General features: G+C 40.7%; 1 protein-coding gene across 3 annotated transcripts in view; it reads left to right on the plus strand.

Moving 5' to 3' along the window:
• LOC124545827 (serine/threonine-protein phosphatase 2A 56 kDa regulatory subunit gamma isoform) overlaps positions 1-19100 on the plus strand; it is a 327568-nt gene that overhangs the window by 284297 nt on the left and 24171 nt on the right. For all 3 annotated transcript variants that reach the window (XM_047124783.1, XM_047124792.1, XM_047124799.1), the window contains 3 exons: positions 4568-4687; positions 4767-4894; positions 14726-14827. In XM_047124783.1, the coding sequence (XP_046980739.1) occupies positions 4568-4687; positions 4767-4894; positions 14726-14827 (350 nt within the window). The remainder of the gene's footprint in view (positions 1-4567; positions 4688-4766; positions 4895-14725; positions 14828-19100) is intronic.

The following is a 19100-nucleotide window of genomic DNA, read 5'->3' on the forward strand; positions in this document are numbered from 1 at the left end:
GATAAAGAGTTTGCGAATGAGTAAGGCATTATAGAGAAGCTCTCAGCTGCATTCAGCCCCTGACAGAACAGTAGTAGTGTGCCACAGAGAAACTTCCCAATTTGGTTTGGAATGCTAGAGGTTCATCACTCACTGAACCAGTCTTTCCTGCTCATCCTGCCTAGTCTCTCTCCCCAGGCCTGGGGTTCTGGGTGACTTTTCTAAACTGTACTCCTTTCCCTTAATCTCTCTAGTCCTTTTCTTCCAACCCCTCAACTCTTCGACCAGAAGGAGCCACTGACTCCGAAAGCTCATATAAGTTAAATACTGTGTGTGTGTGTGTGTGTGTGTGTGTGTGTGTGTGTGTGTGTGCGTGCGTGCGTGTGTGTGTGTGTGTGGGGTTGGTCCCCTGCCGACGCTTGGTGAGTACATTTTTTTATCTGTCCATTTACATTATCTTATCAGTAATTGATTATTTTTATTGTTATATCCATAATGTCTGTTATTTACAGAAAATAAGTGTTTGTCCTACAATCTCTGCTAACATAGATACCGAAACAATAACAAGTTAAGAACCGTAATAGACTAGAAAACGTCATTATAGAGAAGACTTCCTTTCACATATCATTCAGTTGAACGTAACTTTGCTCTAGATTTCCCCATTGCAAAATGGAAACCTTTGCTAAAGATATTATAGTTAAGATAAATGCAACAAAATTCCAGAACTTGGCTGCAAATGAATTCCGTCACTAGTATGTTAGTTTTTAACGTAATGTATCACCCATGGTCCCCCCCCCCCCTCCCCCCCCCCCCCCCCCCTCCTCTTGCTATTCCTTTTCCCCCTCCCTTGGGAAACGTGTCTGGGATATTATTGTGAATGTTCTGCATTCTGTTACTGACTTGCAAACAGTCTCAACTTTCTTTTTTCCAGTGTTTGTTTCCCTTCACCACTCGTTCCTCCACATTGGCGTTAGGATCCTCTTTTTTTCTTCTTCCTATCCACCATCGTGGTAACCATTTGGCCACGGGTGCCTTTTACACCAGCCCAGTTGAGAGTCTGTAACACTGTCCTACCGCCGTGACTTTCTCCTCTGCAGATATGCATTCCGTTTGTCTTCCATGCGTGGCCACCCTTCCTATGCCTCCTACTTTGATGATTCCTTACATCGTCAGTATGGGGCTCGTCCCGCTTCCCTGTTACCTCTGGCGTCTGCTGTCACCACTTGCTATGGCGGCTTAATTTCACGCTACCTGCAACTTTCCCTGTGGGTGTGAACCCTTCACCACCTTGGCTTCGTGAAGTGCCCCATGTTAACCTTGGCCTTCATTCCCTTCCCAAGGACACTATTCCAGCCTTGGTCTATCACTTCCAGTTTCATGACCTTTGCATGGAACTTAGCGATAGTACCTTTGTATACACTGATGGCTCTCAGGCTGACCGTGGGGTCGGATGTGCATTCGTCATTTGCACCAGTGTCGTTCGATATTGTCTTCCGGCCCACTCCTCAGTACTTACAGCCGAGCCTTTCACCTTGTATTGGGCCACAGAGTACATCCTGTGACACAGCATTCCCAATTGTGTACTCTGCTCAGACTCGCTCAGTGCCCTCCAAAGTCTTTGTGCGCTGTACACTGCTCATCCCTTAGTGCAGCGGGTGCAGGAAAACTGTCATTTGCTCACTCTTGGTGGAGCCAATGTCATGTTTCTGTGGGTCCCTGGTCATGTCGGTCTACCAGGAAATGAGGCTGCTGCCGAGGCTGCAGTCCTCTTACCTCAGCCTGTGAGTATCTCTATTCCCTCCGATGATCTCTGCATTGCCGTCTGACAGGCGGTGGTGTCCCTTGAGCATTGCCAATAGGCCTCCCTTCATGGGAATAAGCTTCGGCTTCTTAAGCCTCTCTCAGTACCTTGGACGACCCCCTCTCGGCCCTCCAGCCGGGAGGACATTATTTTAACTCGACTGCATATTGGGCACTGCCTTTTTAGCCATAATTTGCTCACTGGCACCCAAGTTTTAATGGTCCGCGACTACCTACTGGAATGCCCTTTTTTTATTATTATTATTATTAATTTACGTTGCATCTTGGGTTTGCCACTTGATTTAACAGCTGTTTTAGCAAATGACACTGGCAGTCGCCTGGGTTTTACTTTTTATCCATCGAAGCAATTTGGTGAAGGACATTTAATTTTTAGTTTTGGATCTCCATTTTTCTATGATCCCACATCCCATGCCATGTTTAGATGTTTCCTATTCTGTCCATTGGGACTGACATATAGTAGTTTCCCTTGTCTCTGAGTATGCATTCTATAGTTTTGACTTGGGCGCATACGACCTCAGTTGTTTTTTGCGCCTTACAACGAAACAAACAAACAATCATCCATGGTCTAAGGTATTGGCAGTTTCATTTGAACAAGCCTTTATTTACTTCACTGCCACTTCCAGACAATCTATCTACTGATTTGCAATCAGAAACAATCTAATTGCAGCACGATTGCGTGCAAGTTTCTATTCCAAAATGCAGTGTTCTTTGCAATAATATTTGCGATGGTTTAATCCCCCCCCCCTCTGCGCGCGCGCCCACACACACACACACACACACACACACACACACACACACACACACACACCCCTCCTTCAGAAAATACAAACACATTCACACAAACAGGCACACCTCGTGCACGCATGCCCATTATCTCCAACCGCTCTGATAATCTTTTGATGGTACCATTCATTTTTCCAACTGCTCTTACAATTTCTTAACCATCTATGACATAATTAGTGTCATCAACAAACTGCAAAGTTTTTATTTTTTCCCCCTGAACCTTAATTTCCTTTCCAAATTTCTCCTTTATTTTTTGCACGGCTTCTCAGTGAAGAGATTAAATTACATAGATCCCCAAATAAAATTACATACCTGGAAACAATAAATTGCAAACTGCATGTATTAATGTGGTGGTTATTTCAACAGTATACTTCGCCATTTTACAGTAAATGATATTAAGATTGTGTCTTACTGCAAAAGTTGTATTTTGGAAGACCCATTCTCAGATTATCATTTCAAAAAATACTTTTATGTTCATACATTGTGTCATAATTGTGAAATTTTGCAGTCAAAGTCCCCGTAGGACACATCAGTGTAAATGAAGGAACAGAATGCTGATTTGTAACAGATCTGGCCACTGCCAGTTGTTGTGGACATTGCAGAAGTAGCCAGCATTTTATTTTGTGTGAAACAGACAGTTTAAAAAAATGAGGTACTGGTGGAAGTAAAGCTGTGAGAACGGGGCATGAGTCATGCTCGGGTAGCTCAAATGGTAGAGCACTTACCCACAAAAGGCAAAGGTCCCGAGTTCGAGTCTCGGTCCGGTACACAGTTTTAATCTGCCACGAAGGTTCATAATTAACATGTCCATCAACTGCTTTTATTAGATTTTACACTAAGACATATGAGAGTTTTGCATTTATCATCGCATTTATGAGCAGGAGAAGAATTTGTGAGAATTCCCTCGAGAGGCGTCTCATTCCACATAAGCTTCAGCTAACAGGTAGAACACTAGTCCTTATTTGCTTTCAGGATAAGACTGAATGCAAATCAGTTTTTAGGACGTTCGCAACTCATCTTCCAAAGCAGTAGTATTTACCACTTTACAAAGTTCAAATGTTAGAAAAACACTTCGAAAATAAATTTTATGAAGACAGCTGGCCATGGCCCTAATGAAGAAAATGAGCTTAGATGTACCAATGAACTGATTTATGGGTTCCCTGAAAATTGAGTGCACTATGGAATTTGATTAGCAGTGGTCTGGTCTTGAGAGCCTTTAGGTTTAAAAATTTGATACATTATCTATTTGCTAACTAAGAAAAGCTGTTGAATTCTGTCAGGCAAAAACTAGGAAAATTTGATTCAGGGGAGTCGGAAGCATTATTTAATAATGTAACAAGTGAAGAAGCATGGCTATACAAATTTGAGCCCAAAAGAAAATGGTTGTCATATGTTTGGTTATAATCAAGAGTCCCACCCTGTAAAGCTAAATGACCAACAAGCGTCCTGAAAAAGATGAGGTGCATCTTCGCCATGATGAACATTGTTACATATGATGCCAAAAGTGAAAAGAACTCCACCTCCAGTGCAGGCAGGGTGACTTTGTCTGAGAAATGGGTGATACCCACATTAAGTGCATCTATCTAGAACTATAAAATTGTCTTTTTAAACAAGTGCTCATTACATATTATTTCTACTTATAATGTTAAAATTAGGTTTGCTGAGTTATTTGAGATTGTAACTGCTTTCTGAATTGCTATAGCCTCTAATGGTCATCTCCAGCATTGGAGCAAAACGCTAGACAGAGAAATGTGCCTCAGACCACAGTCTAATGCCAGCAAAACAAAAAAACTCTCAAAAATACAAATACCAACTGTTAAGGTCTTCGTTGTGTTGTGTCTTTACATTGACTGTAACAAAGTAGTTTCTTATCAGTTCTTAATAAGTAGCAATAGTTGCCAATCATCGCTCATCAAGGATGATAATAAATAGTCTACTTACAGTGTGTTGAACATGAATTTAATGTCTGTTGTTTATCTTGCAGGTAATGTACCTGAATGAATTGGAAGAAATTCTGGATGTTATTGAACCAGCAGAATTTCAGAAAGTGATGGATCCATTGTTTCGTCAACTAGCTAAATGTGTTTCCAGCCCACATTTCCAGGTACTGTGAAATTAGCATATGCTGCTTACGCCTCGTAGATACAATTCTGGCATTGATACATTGAAATTGTTCCATTTAGGTGGCAGAACGGGCCCTTTATTACTGGAACAACGAATACATTATGTCTCTGATAAATGACAATGCTGCTGTTATACTTCCAATCATGTTTCCTTCTCTGTATCGCAATTCAAAATCTCACTGGAACAAGTAAGTAATTCAAACTTATGTGTACATAGAAATATTAGTACACTGGCAATTGCTTACTACTTGACATTTTCAAATCTTCAATTGTATGCTGTTCATCAAAATGGAAGCTGAAATTGAGTGTGACAATAGTCGTATGACAGAACGCCCATGTTTTATAGCTGCTAGAGCTGGAATTGGTGTGACAGGAAAAAAAGAAATAGGCATGGTGGAGGCTAGTGTTTTGTATAACATGTTTATCAATTATAATTACTTTGTTACTTTAATCTTTATATTGTAGTAGCCATTGATTTGATCAATCCACAGGGGGTGGGGGGTGGGGGGGGGGGCAGATTCAGGAAAAAGTTACTACAAATATTTTAACCAGTGAACATACGTACCGTTAATTGTCAAATCATAGTGCTGGGTCCAAGTGTAGACTTTTGTGGCTACCGCCATCTTCAACACTTCTGGGTGTGTTTGTGCCATTGTGTTGTTCACTGTTCCAATGCACATTGGTAGCTGATTGCAACAGTGGCTGAAATTTCGATATTATAAACCACATGAGAGTGCAGTCTCGTACTCTGAAGAGTTTCATTGAGAATCTGGAAACGATGGATAATCCAGGTAGGAATGTAACAATATTATGAAAAAATAGTTTGCTACTCACCATATAGTGGAAATTCTGAGTTGCAGATAGGCACAAGAAAAGACTGTCCCAAAATAAGCTTTCGCCAACATAGAGCGAGCACTCGCGCGCGCGCGCCCACACACACACACACCCACACACACACACACACACACACACACACACACACGACTACGGTCTCTGGTAGCTGAATCCACACTATGAGCAGCAGCAGTGTGTGATGGGAGAGGCAACTGGGTGGTGGTAAGGAGCAGGCTGAGATGGGGAGGAGCGGGAAGGCAGGCTGGGGGTGGGGCATGCTGGAGTGCTGCTCGGGACCATGTAGAGGCGAGATGGAGAGAGGGTAGGGGAGCTAGGTACGGGTGGGAGGTTGGCCGGAGAGTGGGGGAGAGGAGGGGTGGGCATAGTGGAAAAGTATAGAAGTGAAAATACTGGTGGAATCGAGGGCTGTGTTAACTCAATATAAATATTACGAAAAGGAAAGTCGAGTCACAGATAGGAAGAACACAAATGCTATCTCAAATAAAGCTTTTGGCCATTAAGGCCTTTCTCAACAATACACACACACACACACACACACACACACACACACACACACACACACACACACATGCGCACACGACTGCAGTCTCAGGTAACTAAAACCACACTACAAGCAGCAGCACCAATGCATGGTGGGAGTGGTGACTGGGTGGGGGTAAGGCAGAGGCTGGGGCAGGGGTAGTATGGCGGGGATGGGGGAGAGGGGTGGAGGGTGGGGGAAGTGGTGGAGAAGGAGAGATGTAAAAAGACTGAGCGTGATGGTGGAATGCCGGCTGTGTAGTGCTGGAATGGGAACAGGGAAGACACTAGATAGGTGAGGACAATGACTAACAAAGTTCGAGGCCAAGAGGGTTAGGGGAACGCAGGATATATTGCAGGGATAGTTCGCACCTGTGCACAATTCAGAAAATCTGGTGTTCGTGGGAAGAATCCATATGGCACAGCCTGTGAAGCAGTCATTGAAATGAAGAATGTCGTGCTTGGCAGCATGTTCAGCAACAGGATAGTCCACTTGTTTTTTGGCCGTAGTTTTCGGTGGCCATTCTTCGTTGTCGTGCCCGTACACAGTGCAGCACAGTGGTTGCTTAGTTTGTAGATCACTTGTCTGGTTTCACAGATAGCCCTGCCATTGGTGGGATAGATGATGATGGTGACTGGACAGGATTAGGTGATGGTGGGAGGAGGATGTATGGGACAGATCTTGCAGCTAGGTCATTACAGTGATATGACCGATGAGGTAAGGGGCTGGAAGGAGGGGATGTGTATTGATGGACAAGTATATTGTGTAGGTTCAGTGGGAGGGGTGGGTGGGAAAGATGGTGGGCAAGACATTTCTCATTTCAGGGCACGGCAAAAGATAGTCAAAACCATGTGGGGAGAATGTAATTCAGTTGGTCCAATCCTGTGTGGCACTGAATTACGAGGGAAATGCTCCTATGTGGTCGGATGATGGAAATTTTGGGAGGTGGTGGGTGACTGGAAAGACAAGCCACGGGAGATTTGCTTTTGTGCAAGGTTGGGAGGATAATAATGGTCCGTAAAGGCCTCACCTCAGTACATTTTGAGAGGGACCACTCGCCACTGCAGATCCCACGATCATGGGCGGCTAGGCTGTAGGGAAGGGACTTCTTGGTATGGAACAGGTGGCAGTAGGTGTGATATGAACATAGGTACTGATGTAGCCATCATTGAGGTGAAGGTCAACATATAGGTAGGTGTCATGTTTGGTTAAGTAGCACCATCTGAAGTGAACAAGGGAGAAGCTGTTGAGGTTCTGGAGGAATGGGGGTAGGGTGTCCTAACTCTCGATGCATATTGCAAAGATGTTACAATGAATCTGAACCAGGTGATCTCCCATCAAGCACTGCTGGTGTTGCCCATAGTGTGGCTTCAGCTGCCAGAGACTGCAGTCGTGTGTGTGATTTGTGCGTGCGTGGTGGTGTGTGTGTGTGTGTGTGTGTGTGTGTGTGTGTGTGTGTGTGTTGTCTATTTTGACAAAGACCTTCTTGGCGAAAAGCTTATTTTGTGACAGTCTTTTTGTTGTGCATGTCTGCAACTCAGCATCTCCACTATATGGTGAGTAGCAACTCCCCTACCCTTTTCATAATATTGTTATTGAGAATTGTGTCAGTGCGAAAACTATGACTATTCTTTCAGTTGTAACGGGCATGGACAAGTCTTGGTCTGAACAAACTAAACAGCAGCTTCTTGATTTATGCTAACAGTTTTGGTTATCCGTGTATGCTCTGGACACCAAATTGTCACATTCCAGATGTGTTCAGAACTCACCACTGTGTTCCTGAAACCACTTGATCACACTCCTGGCCTTGCGACATGGTCCATTATCTTGTTTAAAAACGCCACTGCTGTCAGGAAACATGATGGTCATATCGGGGTATACCTGATCTGCAACCAGTGTACGATCCTCATCCTCCTAGACTGCCATGATGCCCTGCATGAGCTCCACTGGACCCAAAGGTGGCCGCGTGAATGTTGCCCAGGGCAAAATGGAGTCGCCACCCAGCTTACTTCCATCCCACAGTACAGGTGTCAGGAGCTATTTCCCTGGAAGACGACGGATTTGCGTCCTCCCTTCAACAGTTGCAGTAATGCTTGAAAAGTGTGCACAGTTATCAAACTGAACGAGTACTATTGATGGCACGTGAGACGTGATCAGTGAGTAACAGAAATTTTTGTATTTCTTAAAGAATCTTCATTTATTCATCATCAACAACAACTTTACCCCCTTCAGAACAATCCCCCTCAGATTTAATACACTTGTGCAAGTGCTTTTTCCAGTCTTGGAAGCACTTCTGAAACTCACTTGTCATTTTGGTGAAAGGTTCTTCAATGATTCAGTTTTTATCAAACAGATGTCCTTTCATGGTTCTCTTCAGTGTCAGGGACAGAAAGAATTCACAAGAGCTGTTTCTGGTGCATACGGTGATTGAGGCAACGTAATGGTTTTGTTTTTTGCCAAAAAATTACGGACAAGCGTTGAAGTGTGTGCAGTAGCATTATCACGACAAAATTTCCATTTGTGTTTTTGCCACAGTTGTGGTTATTTTTTACTTCACACAAACGGTGCTTAACTTCCAGGATGTATTCCTTAATGACCATTTGATCGTAAGGCGGGAACTAGTGATGCTCTGTCCCACTGTAATTGAAGAAAATTGTCACAACTACCTCCTCATGTGATCGAACTATTTGAATTGGCTCTTCAGGCAGTTTCCATTTGTACAACTGGGCCTCAATTTTGATATCTTTCCTATAGATGCTTTGTCACATGTTATCATAATTATTTAAAAGCTCTGGATCTTTGTCGACTTAGAGTTATGTCTTCAGGACATTGTTTTTATTTGAAATTCAACAATTTCAGAACAAACTTTGCTGCTACACATGTCATACCCAAAATACCCCAAAAAATAATTGCTTGGCTTGGGTCAGAGGATATGCTAACATAAACAACCACCTCTCTGCTGTGATTCAGCGATTTTTCTGAAAGCTTTTCTTTACTTCTTCATAAGTAATGATGTGCTATGGAGCTCTGGGCAGTCGTCACCTTTAACATGTCCCGTACCCTCTTTTAAATGTTATCACTTATAAACTCTTGTCCTGTAGTAAATTCACCAGAAGCCACAGTCAACATTTCGAATGCAGTGCTGCATTTTTCCATTTTTCAAGCAAAATTTAATGCAAGTCTTTGTATACTACTTTTCTGAAAGTAAAAATTTGCCGTGCTCTTGAAAACACGTACAACCGTTTCGGCTGTCAATAATAAACTAAATATTCAGAACAGCTGAAAATGTATACGTACTTCAGGAACGTGCGTACCAACATGATAAAAAGTATTTGAAAATTGGCTGCATAAAGCCCGCAAAATTTTTAAAACTCCTGTTAGTTTTTGGTCACATCTCGTGTGCACAGTAAAATTTCAACAACATTGATGCGATGTCCTTCGGAAAATGGAGTGATAATGCAATTTCCAAAGATTGAACTATTTACCAGATATTTACAAAAACAGGGAACAGCATATATCAGATCGTTGGTGATGCTATCTCTCTCTTTCAGAACATCTGAAGTATCCATATTGTGGTAATAATTGAAGTTCTGATATCAGTTGTTTATGCATAATTAGGCTCAACAATTAATTGAATGTACTTTCAGTGTTTTACCTACTAAGTGGTGAATCTTTCATTGTACAAATCCTGGACTCAATATTTAGTGTGTGATGATCCGTATTATTTTCCGGTGTCGAATGCAGCACAATGAGAGCATATGAAAAATGCAAAACATACACCATCATAGTGGGATTTCTTTGCACAATATTTGTTTATTGTGGCTACTCACAAATACATCTAACTAGATGAAATCTATAAATCCATACATAAATAGTTATTACTTAAAACAAGTGCACATCCTTTAATTCACAGCAAAACATTTTGCACTTCTTTTTACGCGTAAACCTCTCTGTGGGAATTTTTGTCACTACATTCTTTCTCACTGGAGTTCCTGAGTGACAGATTTCATTCTACTTTGATTAAAGACAACTCTGCAATGTGATTTTCCACCCACCTTGGTTCTCAAAGTTGATCAATATACTATATACAACAAACTGCCAGTATCTGACTTTTCTCTCTCTCTCTCTCTCTCTCTCTCTCTCTCTCTCTCTCTCTCTTTGTGTGTGTGTGTGTGTGTGTGTGTGTGTGTGTGTGTGTGTATGTGTGTGTGTGTGTGTGTGTGTGTGTATGTGTGTGTTAGTGTTATCCCTTTATTGCCTTAGTTATGGTGTCACTCTAAACATATTCAGTCAGTGCTGAGCAGGTCATTTTGATCCTGCATCAAATATTTTCATATTTGACTTAAATGAGTACTTAATTTTAGTGTATGTTACCTCCCTACCTATGTGTAAGTTACGAAAAATATTTAATAAAATATTTAGTTCATTAGTTAATAATTTTGACAAAATTATCTTACTAAATTATTGTTGTTCATGCTAACAAGCTCGTAAAATGTAGAAATTTGTAAATTGATTATTTGTAGAGCTTTCTAGACACATTTAGTATATGAGGTCTGTTCAAAAAATTCCAGAACATTCATAATTTTGCATCATTGGTATGTTGATGTGAAATGCGGTTGGCATTCCTGCACATGCCTGTGTTTAATGTGTAGCTGCTGGAAGTTTTAATGTTGTTTGTCAGTTAGTTATTGCTCAGGGTTGTATTGGGTAGAACGTTGTATCACACAGTACGCAAATTTAGAGATGGCAGAATAAGAGAAGCAATGTGTCTGCATTAAATACCGTGTGAAACTCAAGAAAACCTTCAAATACCTACGTCCAGTGATGCAGGAAGCCTATGGCTAGGAATGCTTAACCCATACTCAATGTTATGAATGGTTCACACAGTTTTAAAATGGCCAGATGGAAATTAAAGATGACCCTCATTCAGAACATCCTTAGACGTCTATCAAGAATGCTTGTGTCAGGACTGTCAATGAAACTTACTGCCAATCAAAGACTGACTATTCGAGAGGTTGCAGAAGAATGTAACATTTCAATTTAATCGTGTCATGAAATCCTGACACAGCATATTGGAATGCATCGTTTTGCCGCCAAGTTCGTTGCGCGGCTCAAGAGTCAAGACCAGAAAGACCTTTTCCTCGCAATGTGTAAAAAGCTTTTGGATCGTGCAAATGAGAATGAGATTTTCCTTAAGAGAATCACAACTGGTGAAAGGACATGGATCTATGGTTACGGTGTTGAGGCCAAGGTTCAGTCTTCACGGTGGATTGAGAAAGGGTGTCCAAGGCAAAACAGCCATCAGGTCAGGTCAGGTCAGATGTCAGAGCCGTGCAGATAGTTTTCTTTGACTTTTAAGGATTAGTTCATCATCAGTTCGTGCCACAGGGACAAACTGTTAATCAATTGTACTATTGGGATGTATTGCAATGCCTGCAAGAAAATGTGACAAGGAAATGGCCTGAAATGTGGCAAGACAGTTCACGGTTCTTGCATCTCGATAATGCTTTTGCATATTCACCCCTGTTGGTGTGTGACTATGGCGCAAAAAACAAAAAATCACTGTGCTGCCTCATCCTCCATACTCTCCATACCTGGGGCCTGCGTACTTTTTTTGTTTCCAAAGTTGAAAACCACATTGAAAGTATGAAGATTTGTGACATAGACGAGATATAAGAAAATTTGCGAACGACGTTTAACGCGATCCAGCGAAAGGCGTACCGAGACTACTTCCAGAAGTGAAAACTATGTTGAGAATGATGTGTCGATTGCAAAAGAGAGATTTCAAAGGAGACCGTATACAATAAGTAAAAGATAAATGTAGGTGAATTTTTGGACAAAGTCCTACGATATTTTGAACAGACCTCATGTGCTCCGTATTATACTCACGTGTGTTCTACACACAATTTTGTTGTACCTTTTACTCCAGTAATTGGAATCTGCTAGTCCAATTATCATAGGTAATTTCTGTTTTATGTGCACATTTTATGCACAAAACTGCCTGGCTCTTTACACAGTTGTCATTGGTCTTGTTGCCTTTTCAGAGCCTGATTTGACATTTTTTCCATTTTCAAGATCATTTTGTTCTTCTGTCTTCTTCTTTATCTGTTCTTTCTTTGTCCTTTCCCCCTTGAATTCATTCGTCAGTTGAAGTATGAACTTCCTTTCCATTTTCTTGTTTGCTACTACTTTGTAAATATATTTACACGACCCTAAACGACTAGAAAAACCATGGCCTCATCAGATGAGTCCAGATTTCTGTTGGTAAGAGCTGATACTGAGGTTAGTGTGTGGCATGGACCCAACAAAGCCATGGTCCAAAGTTGTCATAAAGGCACTGTGCAAGCTGGCGATGACTCTGTAATGCTGCAGGCTGTGTTTACATAGAATGGATTGAGTCCTGTGGTCCAACTGAACTGACTGTGGGCTGGAAATGGTAATGTTTGGCTACTTGGAGACTGTTTGCAGCCATTCATGGACTTGCGTGTTCCCAAACAATGTGTCATGTCACAGTGCCACAATTGTTCATAATACGTTTGAAGAACATCCTGGACAATTTGAGTGAATGATTTGGTTGCCCAGTTCACTCAACATGAATCCCATCGATTGTTTATGGGACATAATCAGAGGTTCGGTTTGTGCACAATACCTGTGCTGGCAACACTTTCGCAATTATGGATAGCTATAGAGGCAGAATGGCTCAATATACTCTTTTGTTTTATGGGTGACTATGGAAGCAGAATGGCTCATTATTTCTGCTGGGGACTTCCAACAACTTCTCACGACCATTCCTCGTCAAATTGTTGCACTATGCAGGGCAGGAGATGGTCCAACACAATATTAGGAGGTATCGCGTGACTTTCATCAGTTCAGTGTACTGCAGCCATGTCAAAGATGATGTACAATATACACGTCGGCCCTCCCCTACGTGCAGTCTTTGTAGCATATTTACAGTTCATTAGATCAATGACATCCGTCCTTTATTTTGTTGCTTTATATAATGTTATGGTTTCAGATTTCTTCTTTCCTTCATTGATCATTGCTGCTTCAGAAAGCAGTGTACTCAGAATAATACAGTCGTGGTGCAGTCTGTGTTGTAGGTCTGGTATGTGATAGTGGGGTTTTGTATTTCAGCATTTGACTTCTTTACCTCGTCATCGATTTCACAATGGATCTTGTTCTTTGTGGCAACTAATGTTTTCTTTTCCCCGAGCTGTTTAGACATTTGAAGAGACATGAATAAGTTGTTTATTGTCGTGTTTGTCCCTTGATTTAGAAATGGCTCCACGAGATGCAGGACAATGACATTTGAGTGGTTGCTTTTCTCTATATGCATCCTGTTTTCTGAGGTATGGGAAAGCTTTACGTATATACTTTGTTGCTACGTTAGCAGCAGTCCAGAATTTGGAACCGTATTTGTCAGTTTTATAGGCCATTTGAAAGAAAGTTTGTAGTGTTTTGCTTGGTAATATTTTCTACAGTGCAGTAAGAATGACTAGTGTTTTCCATGAACTTTCCTCTAATTTCAGATTCAAGAGTGAATTTGTTGGCTGGCAGGCATTCAGCTCAGATTGATTTTTCATCGAAATAGAAAAATCTGAGAAACTTCGGAAACTTCACTCTTGGCATAACATTGTTGATGAAAATGGCCCCAAGAACGTGGCCAAAGGTCATCTGCAGAAACATCGTTTGTGCAAATGACAATACTAATGTATCTGAAGACTATCAACTTTTTAATTCCTGGAGTGAGACAGTCCAATCATTGATTTTAGGACTTTCTGAGCATTTGGTAAATTGTCTGTCTCCCACTTGGTTCCATCCCGTGCAAGCATTTTTGTAGAGGCATTCAACTGGGTATGCTGTGATGATTGAAGAGGTGAGAATTGACATCAATTAGTATCTGAATCCTCCTCCACTGATCTCTCCTTATTCGCAGTGTCTTTATCTTCACTTGTCTCTGTTACAAGATCCTCATCTTCACCTGTGAAGTCAGTTTCCAATTCAGCTTCATAATTCTCTTGGAGACATAACATTTCTTTATCAGAAAGTTCATGCTGGCGAGATAGGTTTGAATACATCTTTTGTGGACAAAGAATATTTCCTGAATAACACAATATAAACTGTGACAGATTCGAATGTGCATTTACTGAGATGTAACAGTGAGCAGCAGCATCTGCAGGATTGCTGATTGCTGCCTCTTCATTGTGGGATTATTCGTATATGTTAAAAGAGAAATTAGGACACTGTCAGATTGAGCCCTCCAGGGTAGATGGAATGAAATGGTCAAGAAAGCGTAAGTTTTTGTATATCCTAATATACCATTGTAAAGAGGAGAAAAAATTGGGAAAAGTAATATGATTTCTTGTATGAAGTGAAAAAAGGAAAAAAAAAAAAACCTTAACACAGATGTATGCTAATCTTAAAGGTAACATATTGTACAACTAATGTCTTGATTTGTGTATGTACATAGGTTTCCTGTTAACTCTGTAGACTTTTTTTTGGGACAAATTCTAAAATATTGGAAAGCCATGAGTTAATAATTCATACATACAATCTGGATGAGCTGAGGTTTCGGAAAGTTTGAATGTAATGAAAAGTAAACATATGCAACAGTTGTATTAATTTTGTAATTTATGTTATTTAGGACAATACATGGATTAATATATAATGCTCTGAAGCTGTTCATGGAGATCAATCAGAAACTTTTTGATGAGTGTACACAGCAGTTCAAACAGGAAAGACTTAAGTAAGTATATTTCACTTATTTACAGCAATATTAAATTCCAGTCTGTGTTCAAAAAAAGTGCCACACTATTGATTTTGGCATTCTACATTTTGTAATCTAATTATGACTTAATAAAAAGGTACTTCCTCCATACATAGATTAGCTTAAAAATTTGACAGAACATACCTTTTTAAGATATATTCTTATGTAATAAAGTCAGTGACATCATCATGAGAGATAAGACAAAATTAACATAGGCATTACAGAATAGAACTAATAATATATGAAAATATTTTTGTAGTTTTGTTTTCACTGTCGACAATGTCACAATATTTTAGACAGGTGTGTTTTGTCACATTTTTAAGCTCATGTATTCTATGTGTATGGAATTAGTACCTTTTACTTTGTCATAATTTATAGTTTACAATATGCAATTTGTCCATTAGTTGTGTTTTGTTCCCCTTTTCCTGCAGATCTGAAGACTGTCAATACAGACCAAAATTGATAGTAGGACGACAATTTTTGGGAACACAGGCTGGAATTAAAGAAACAAAATCTATTCTTCCTGGATCATAGCTTGTAAACCTGTCTGTTACCATGGTAATGAGCTGTCTTTGGGTTGTAAGGAGGGAGCCTGCCAGAAAGGAAATTGAGCTTTCAACAATGGTACTAATCATTAGTGACTGATGTGAAGGTGATTTATTTATAAATCTGTACTTCAATTTTATTTGTAACAAGTTCTTTTTCCTACGTATATGTGGTGTGTAGGAGCATTTAAAATTTTTGATTGGTCACTTGCTCTGTGGATAATTTACAAATGAAAAGTAGGGTAAATAAAAACAAACTACAACAGAAAATGTGTACAGATAATAACTGTGTAACTGGTCTTGCAGAGGGCGTTGAAAATGTGCATATTCTGCATTTTTTGTGCTTATATAATTGCAGTGAGAAGTCACTCTACAGTTGTGTTAGGCTTCTTTATGTTAAACTTTTGCAGCTGAATGTGTGGCCATTATGTTGTCTGTGATGTCTGTTTAACGTCTGGTGTATAAACTTCATAAAAAAATAATTTTGCAGTGCCTGCATGCCAGTGAACATTGTGGGTTTACATGAGTGAAGAAGGGAATGAAAAAATAAAGCACTTTGTTCGAAAGTACACATCTGTGAAATAAAATTCTGCTGCCAGGTAACATTCAACAACACATCACCCTAACCGCACGACCTGTAACACGCTCAGGTCATCCTTGGCAAGCTGTCCACTATACTGTAGAGACGTTAAGTCGACTACAGTTCGAGGAAGATTCACGCGACGGCACTGTGGGAGGTTCACGTGTTCTCCGAGCGTGCTCGGTCGGGTCCACGGCAAATACCGCTAGCCCACATGCTCGGCACATTCGTGGATACGACTGGGCACCTCTACACCTGTCCTTGACAATTAGGGACCAGACATTCCCTGCACCCAATGAAGAGAACCCGACACCGTTGATCTGAGTTTCGTTCCGGGTGCTCCCTTGTGGAAAGTCTTCACACACCTCAATGCTGCTGTTCGTAACGGATGGCTAGAAGCCAAATTGAGGGTGCGGAGGCAGTTGTGTACTGTCTGGGTTGACACAACTCTCCCAGTTGTTTCTGAAAAGGCAGCACACAGTTCTGTGGTGGTAGTTACAGACAACGTGTGAGCTGTAAGTTGTCTGTATGGTTTATCAGATAGTGTTGTTGACTAAGGGTGACTACTGTCAGACATATGTGCAGTGTTTTCCTCTCTCCTAGTAGAGCCAGTCAATGTGAAGTCAACCAGTGGTGTGGTTCTTGACATCTCCGATTTTGATAATTTTTTTCTACACTTATAGGTATTTGCGTCCTCGGCTTATGGTCTCTCAGTAGCATTCTCGCTTCCAGAGTGAGGGGTCCCGGGTATGATTGCTGGTGGGGTCAGGGATTTTTCACCTGCCCCGAGATGACTGTGTGTTGTTGTGTCATCTTATTACAGTTGGAGGAAGGCAACGGCAAACCACCTCCATTAGGACCTTTCCTAGTATGCGGGGGCGGGTCTCCCACATCATTCACCTATGCTCTGTCAAGAAGCATGGGACTTACCACCACCCCCACCCCTGATTTTTTTCTTTTATTAATCACCATGTCTCAAAATCTATTTGGCCTAAAGACTTAAATTTTGTTACTTGCATATTATTTGTTAATGTGTGCACTAAATTCTATGGGGTTGTTCCAGGGGGAACATATTAAATCATTTTTCTTCAATGACAATAAATTTATTGTATTAAAATTATACACTTAAATTTAAATTCTCATTTGGCTTTGCCATGTTAACTGTAGAGATATTTTAAAATGCACCATAACAACACATGTTCAGAAAAGACTATGAATAATTCAGCTTCATTTTACAGATCCATTTATGTTAATCAATATTATTAATTAAGCAATGTTGTACGCTTGCTGTTATTTAACAGTGTTTTGTCTGAATACCTTGCAAAGTGAAATTTTTTACTCTTCTTCAAGAAGAAAGGTGTTACGGTGGTCCACTAACAGTCTCACTAGAGTCTAAAATTATGTGTTACTCTTTTCTTTTAAATGATGTAACATAATTCTTCCAAGCCGTCATGATAGTCTATATGGTCTTCCACGGGCAGTTGAGGGATTTAATTTACAAAATGTGAAGTTTCTTTCTTACGGTCAATTTATCTGGTCGTCTTCGTTATGAAAAAGGGAGACCTAATCCAAAATAATGTGTAAATTAAAGATTTAATTTCCCAGTAAGACATGTCGGGGTATGACATGATACTGGGCAATTGAGCATTTTATATCACGACATTGGAAATTTTCTGTCACTTAATGCCCTGAGCTCATGTGCTTGGTTATGCACGCATATAGAATGCTGGTCGTAATTACTGTCAATGGAAGCGAATTAATCCCCCACCTCTCTCTCTGTCTCTCTCTCTCTCTTTCCTGTATGTACAACAACTATTATAAGTTAAAAGTTATATAAAACGGAAAATGCATACTATCCCTAGCATTATTTATGTTAATTGTTACACGGCACAGTTTGTTCCATTCAGAATAACATAATGAAATTAAAAAAATACTGTACAACTAACATACTACTACTTTTCTCTTTTTTCCCCCAAAGCAAAAGAAATGTGATTTTGAAATTTTCAAAATTCTAAAAAGTTTTGGTTTGGGAAAATTTAGCATTTTAATGAATTTTGTCATGTAGCACATCTTTTCAAAGCCTGTAGTAAACTGAATAAAATTGTATAAATTCCGTATCTGCACATCAAGTACTTTTTGAGATATGGCCATGTTAAAGTTTTGAAATGTGACAAAAATGACACAATTTCTGGAACTTTAAAGATTAGTAAATCACAAACACAATGTAAAAAATAAAGTAAGTTTGGATCCTATCTTCTTTTGATAGGTAGACTAAAATGACAGATTACAAAGTTATAAACCATCAAGGTTCAAATTTATGCTTTTATTGGTTGGTTTCACATGGAATGACCCAATAGTCTTAGTGTGGGATACACCGATTTGGCTGTTTACTTCCTGTGCTGACTGCCCTTCATCTGGAAAGTGAGAAAAGCAACATTAAGTGTATACGCCACGTTCTGTTTGGAGATAACCCTCCAAGCCGTGTCAGCAAACTGAAGGCACTATACGTAAGGAGCAGTGTCCTGTTCTTGACAGGAGACTTACACTTACTGACATTGGTACGTATTTCATTATACCACCACTTAGGTTCTGCCAGTACTGTCGCTCGACTGGCATGAGTGATTGTTTTGTTCAGAGTGGATGAGGGAGGCAAGAGTGGGAGGGACGGACGGATAGACGAAGGAAACGGTGGCCGACGGCTGGAAGGTAGCAAGTATACGGGGTAGGAATTAAGCATAAGCAGGCTTGCCCTGGCACAGACACGAGGAGTCGCGTATGGTGCACGGTGATGTGGGTTTGTGGGCTGCGAGCGGGAGATAGAATACAGGAACAGGGAGACTTCAAAGATGACAGTGTGAGTGCAGAATGAGCGAAGAGGCACGCATAGGGACAGTGGTGGAGATAGGTGTCAGGCAGGGCCTAGTGGGGACAGGCCAGTAGGATTGGGGTATTGAAGAACATCTTGTAAGATAAGTTTCCATACTGTTACCTTTACACGTTCTGTTATGAGATGAGGATGATTTCGGTGTGATGGCAGGGCAGGTAACATGTGGGTGTCTGTAAGGTGCAGCAAGGAATGAGACACAGGGCTTGCATCTGGAAGGGCTGGGTTTCATATTCCCATCTG

Source organism: Schistocerca americana, chromosome 1 (assembly GCF_021461395.2).
Source record: "Schistocerca americana isolate TAMUIC-IGC-003095 chromosome 1, iqSchAmer2.1, whole genome shotgun sequence".
Classification (NCBI taxonomy): Eukaryota; Metazoa; Arthropoda; class Insecta; order Orthoptera; family Acrididae; genus Schistocerca; species Schistocerca americana.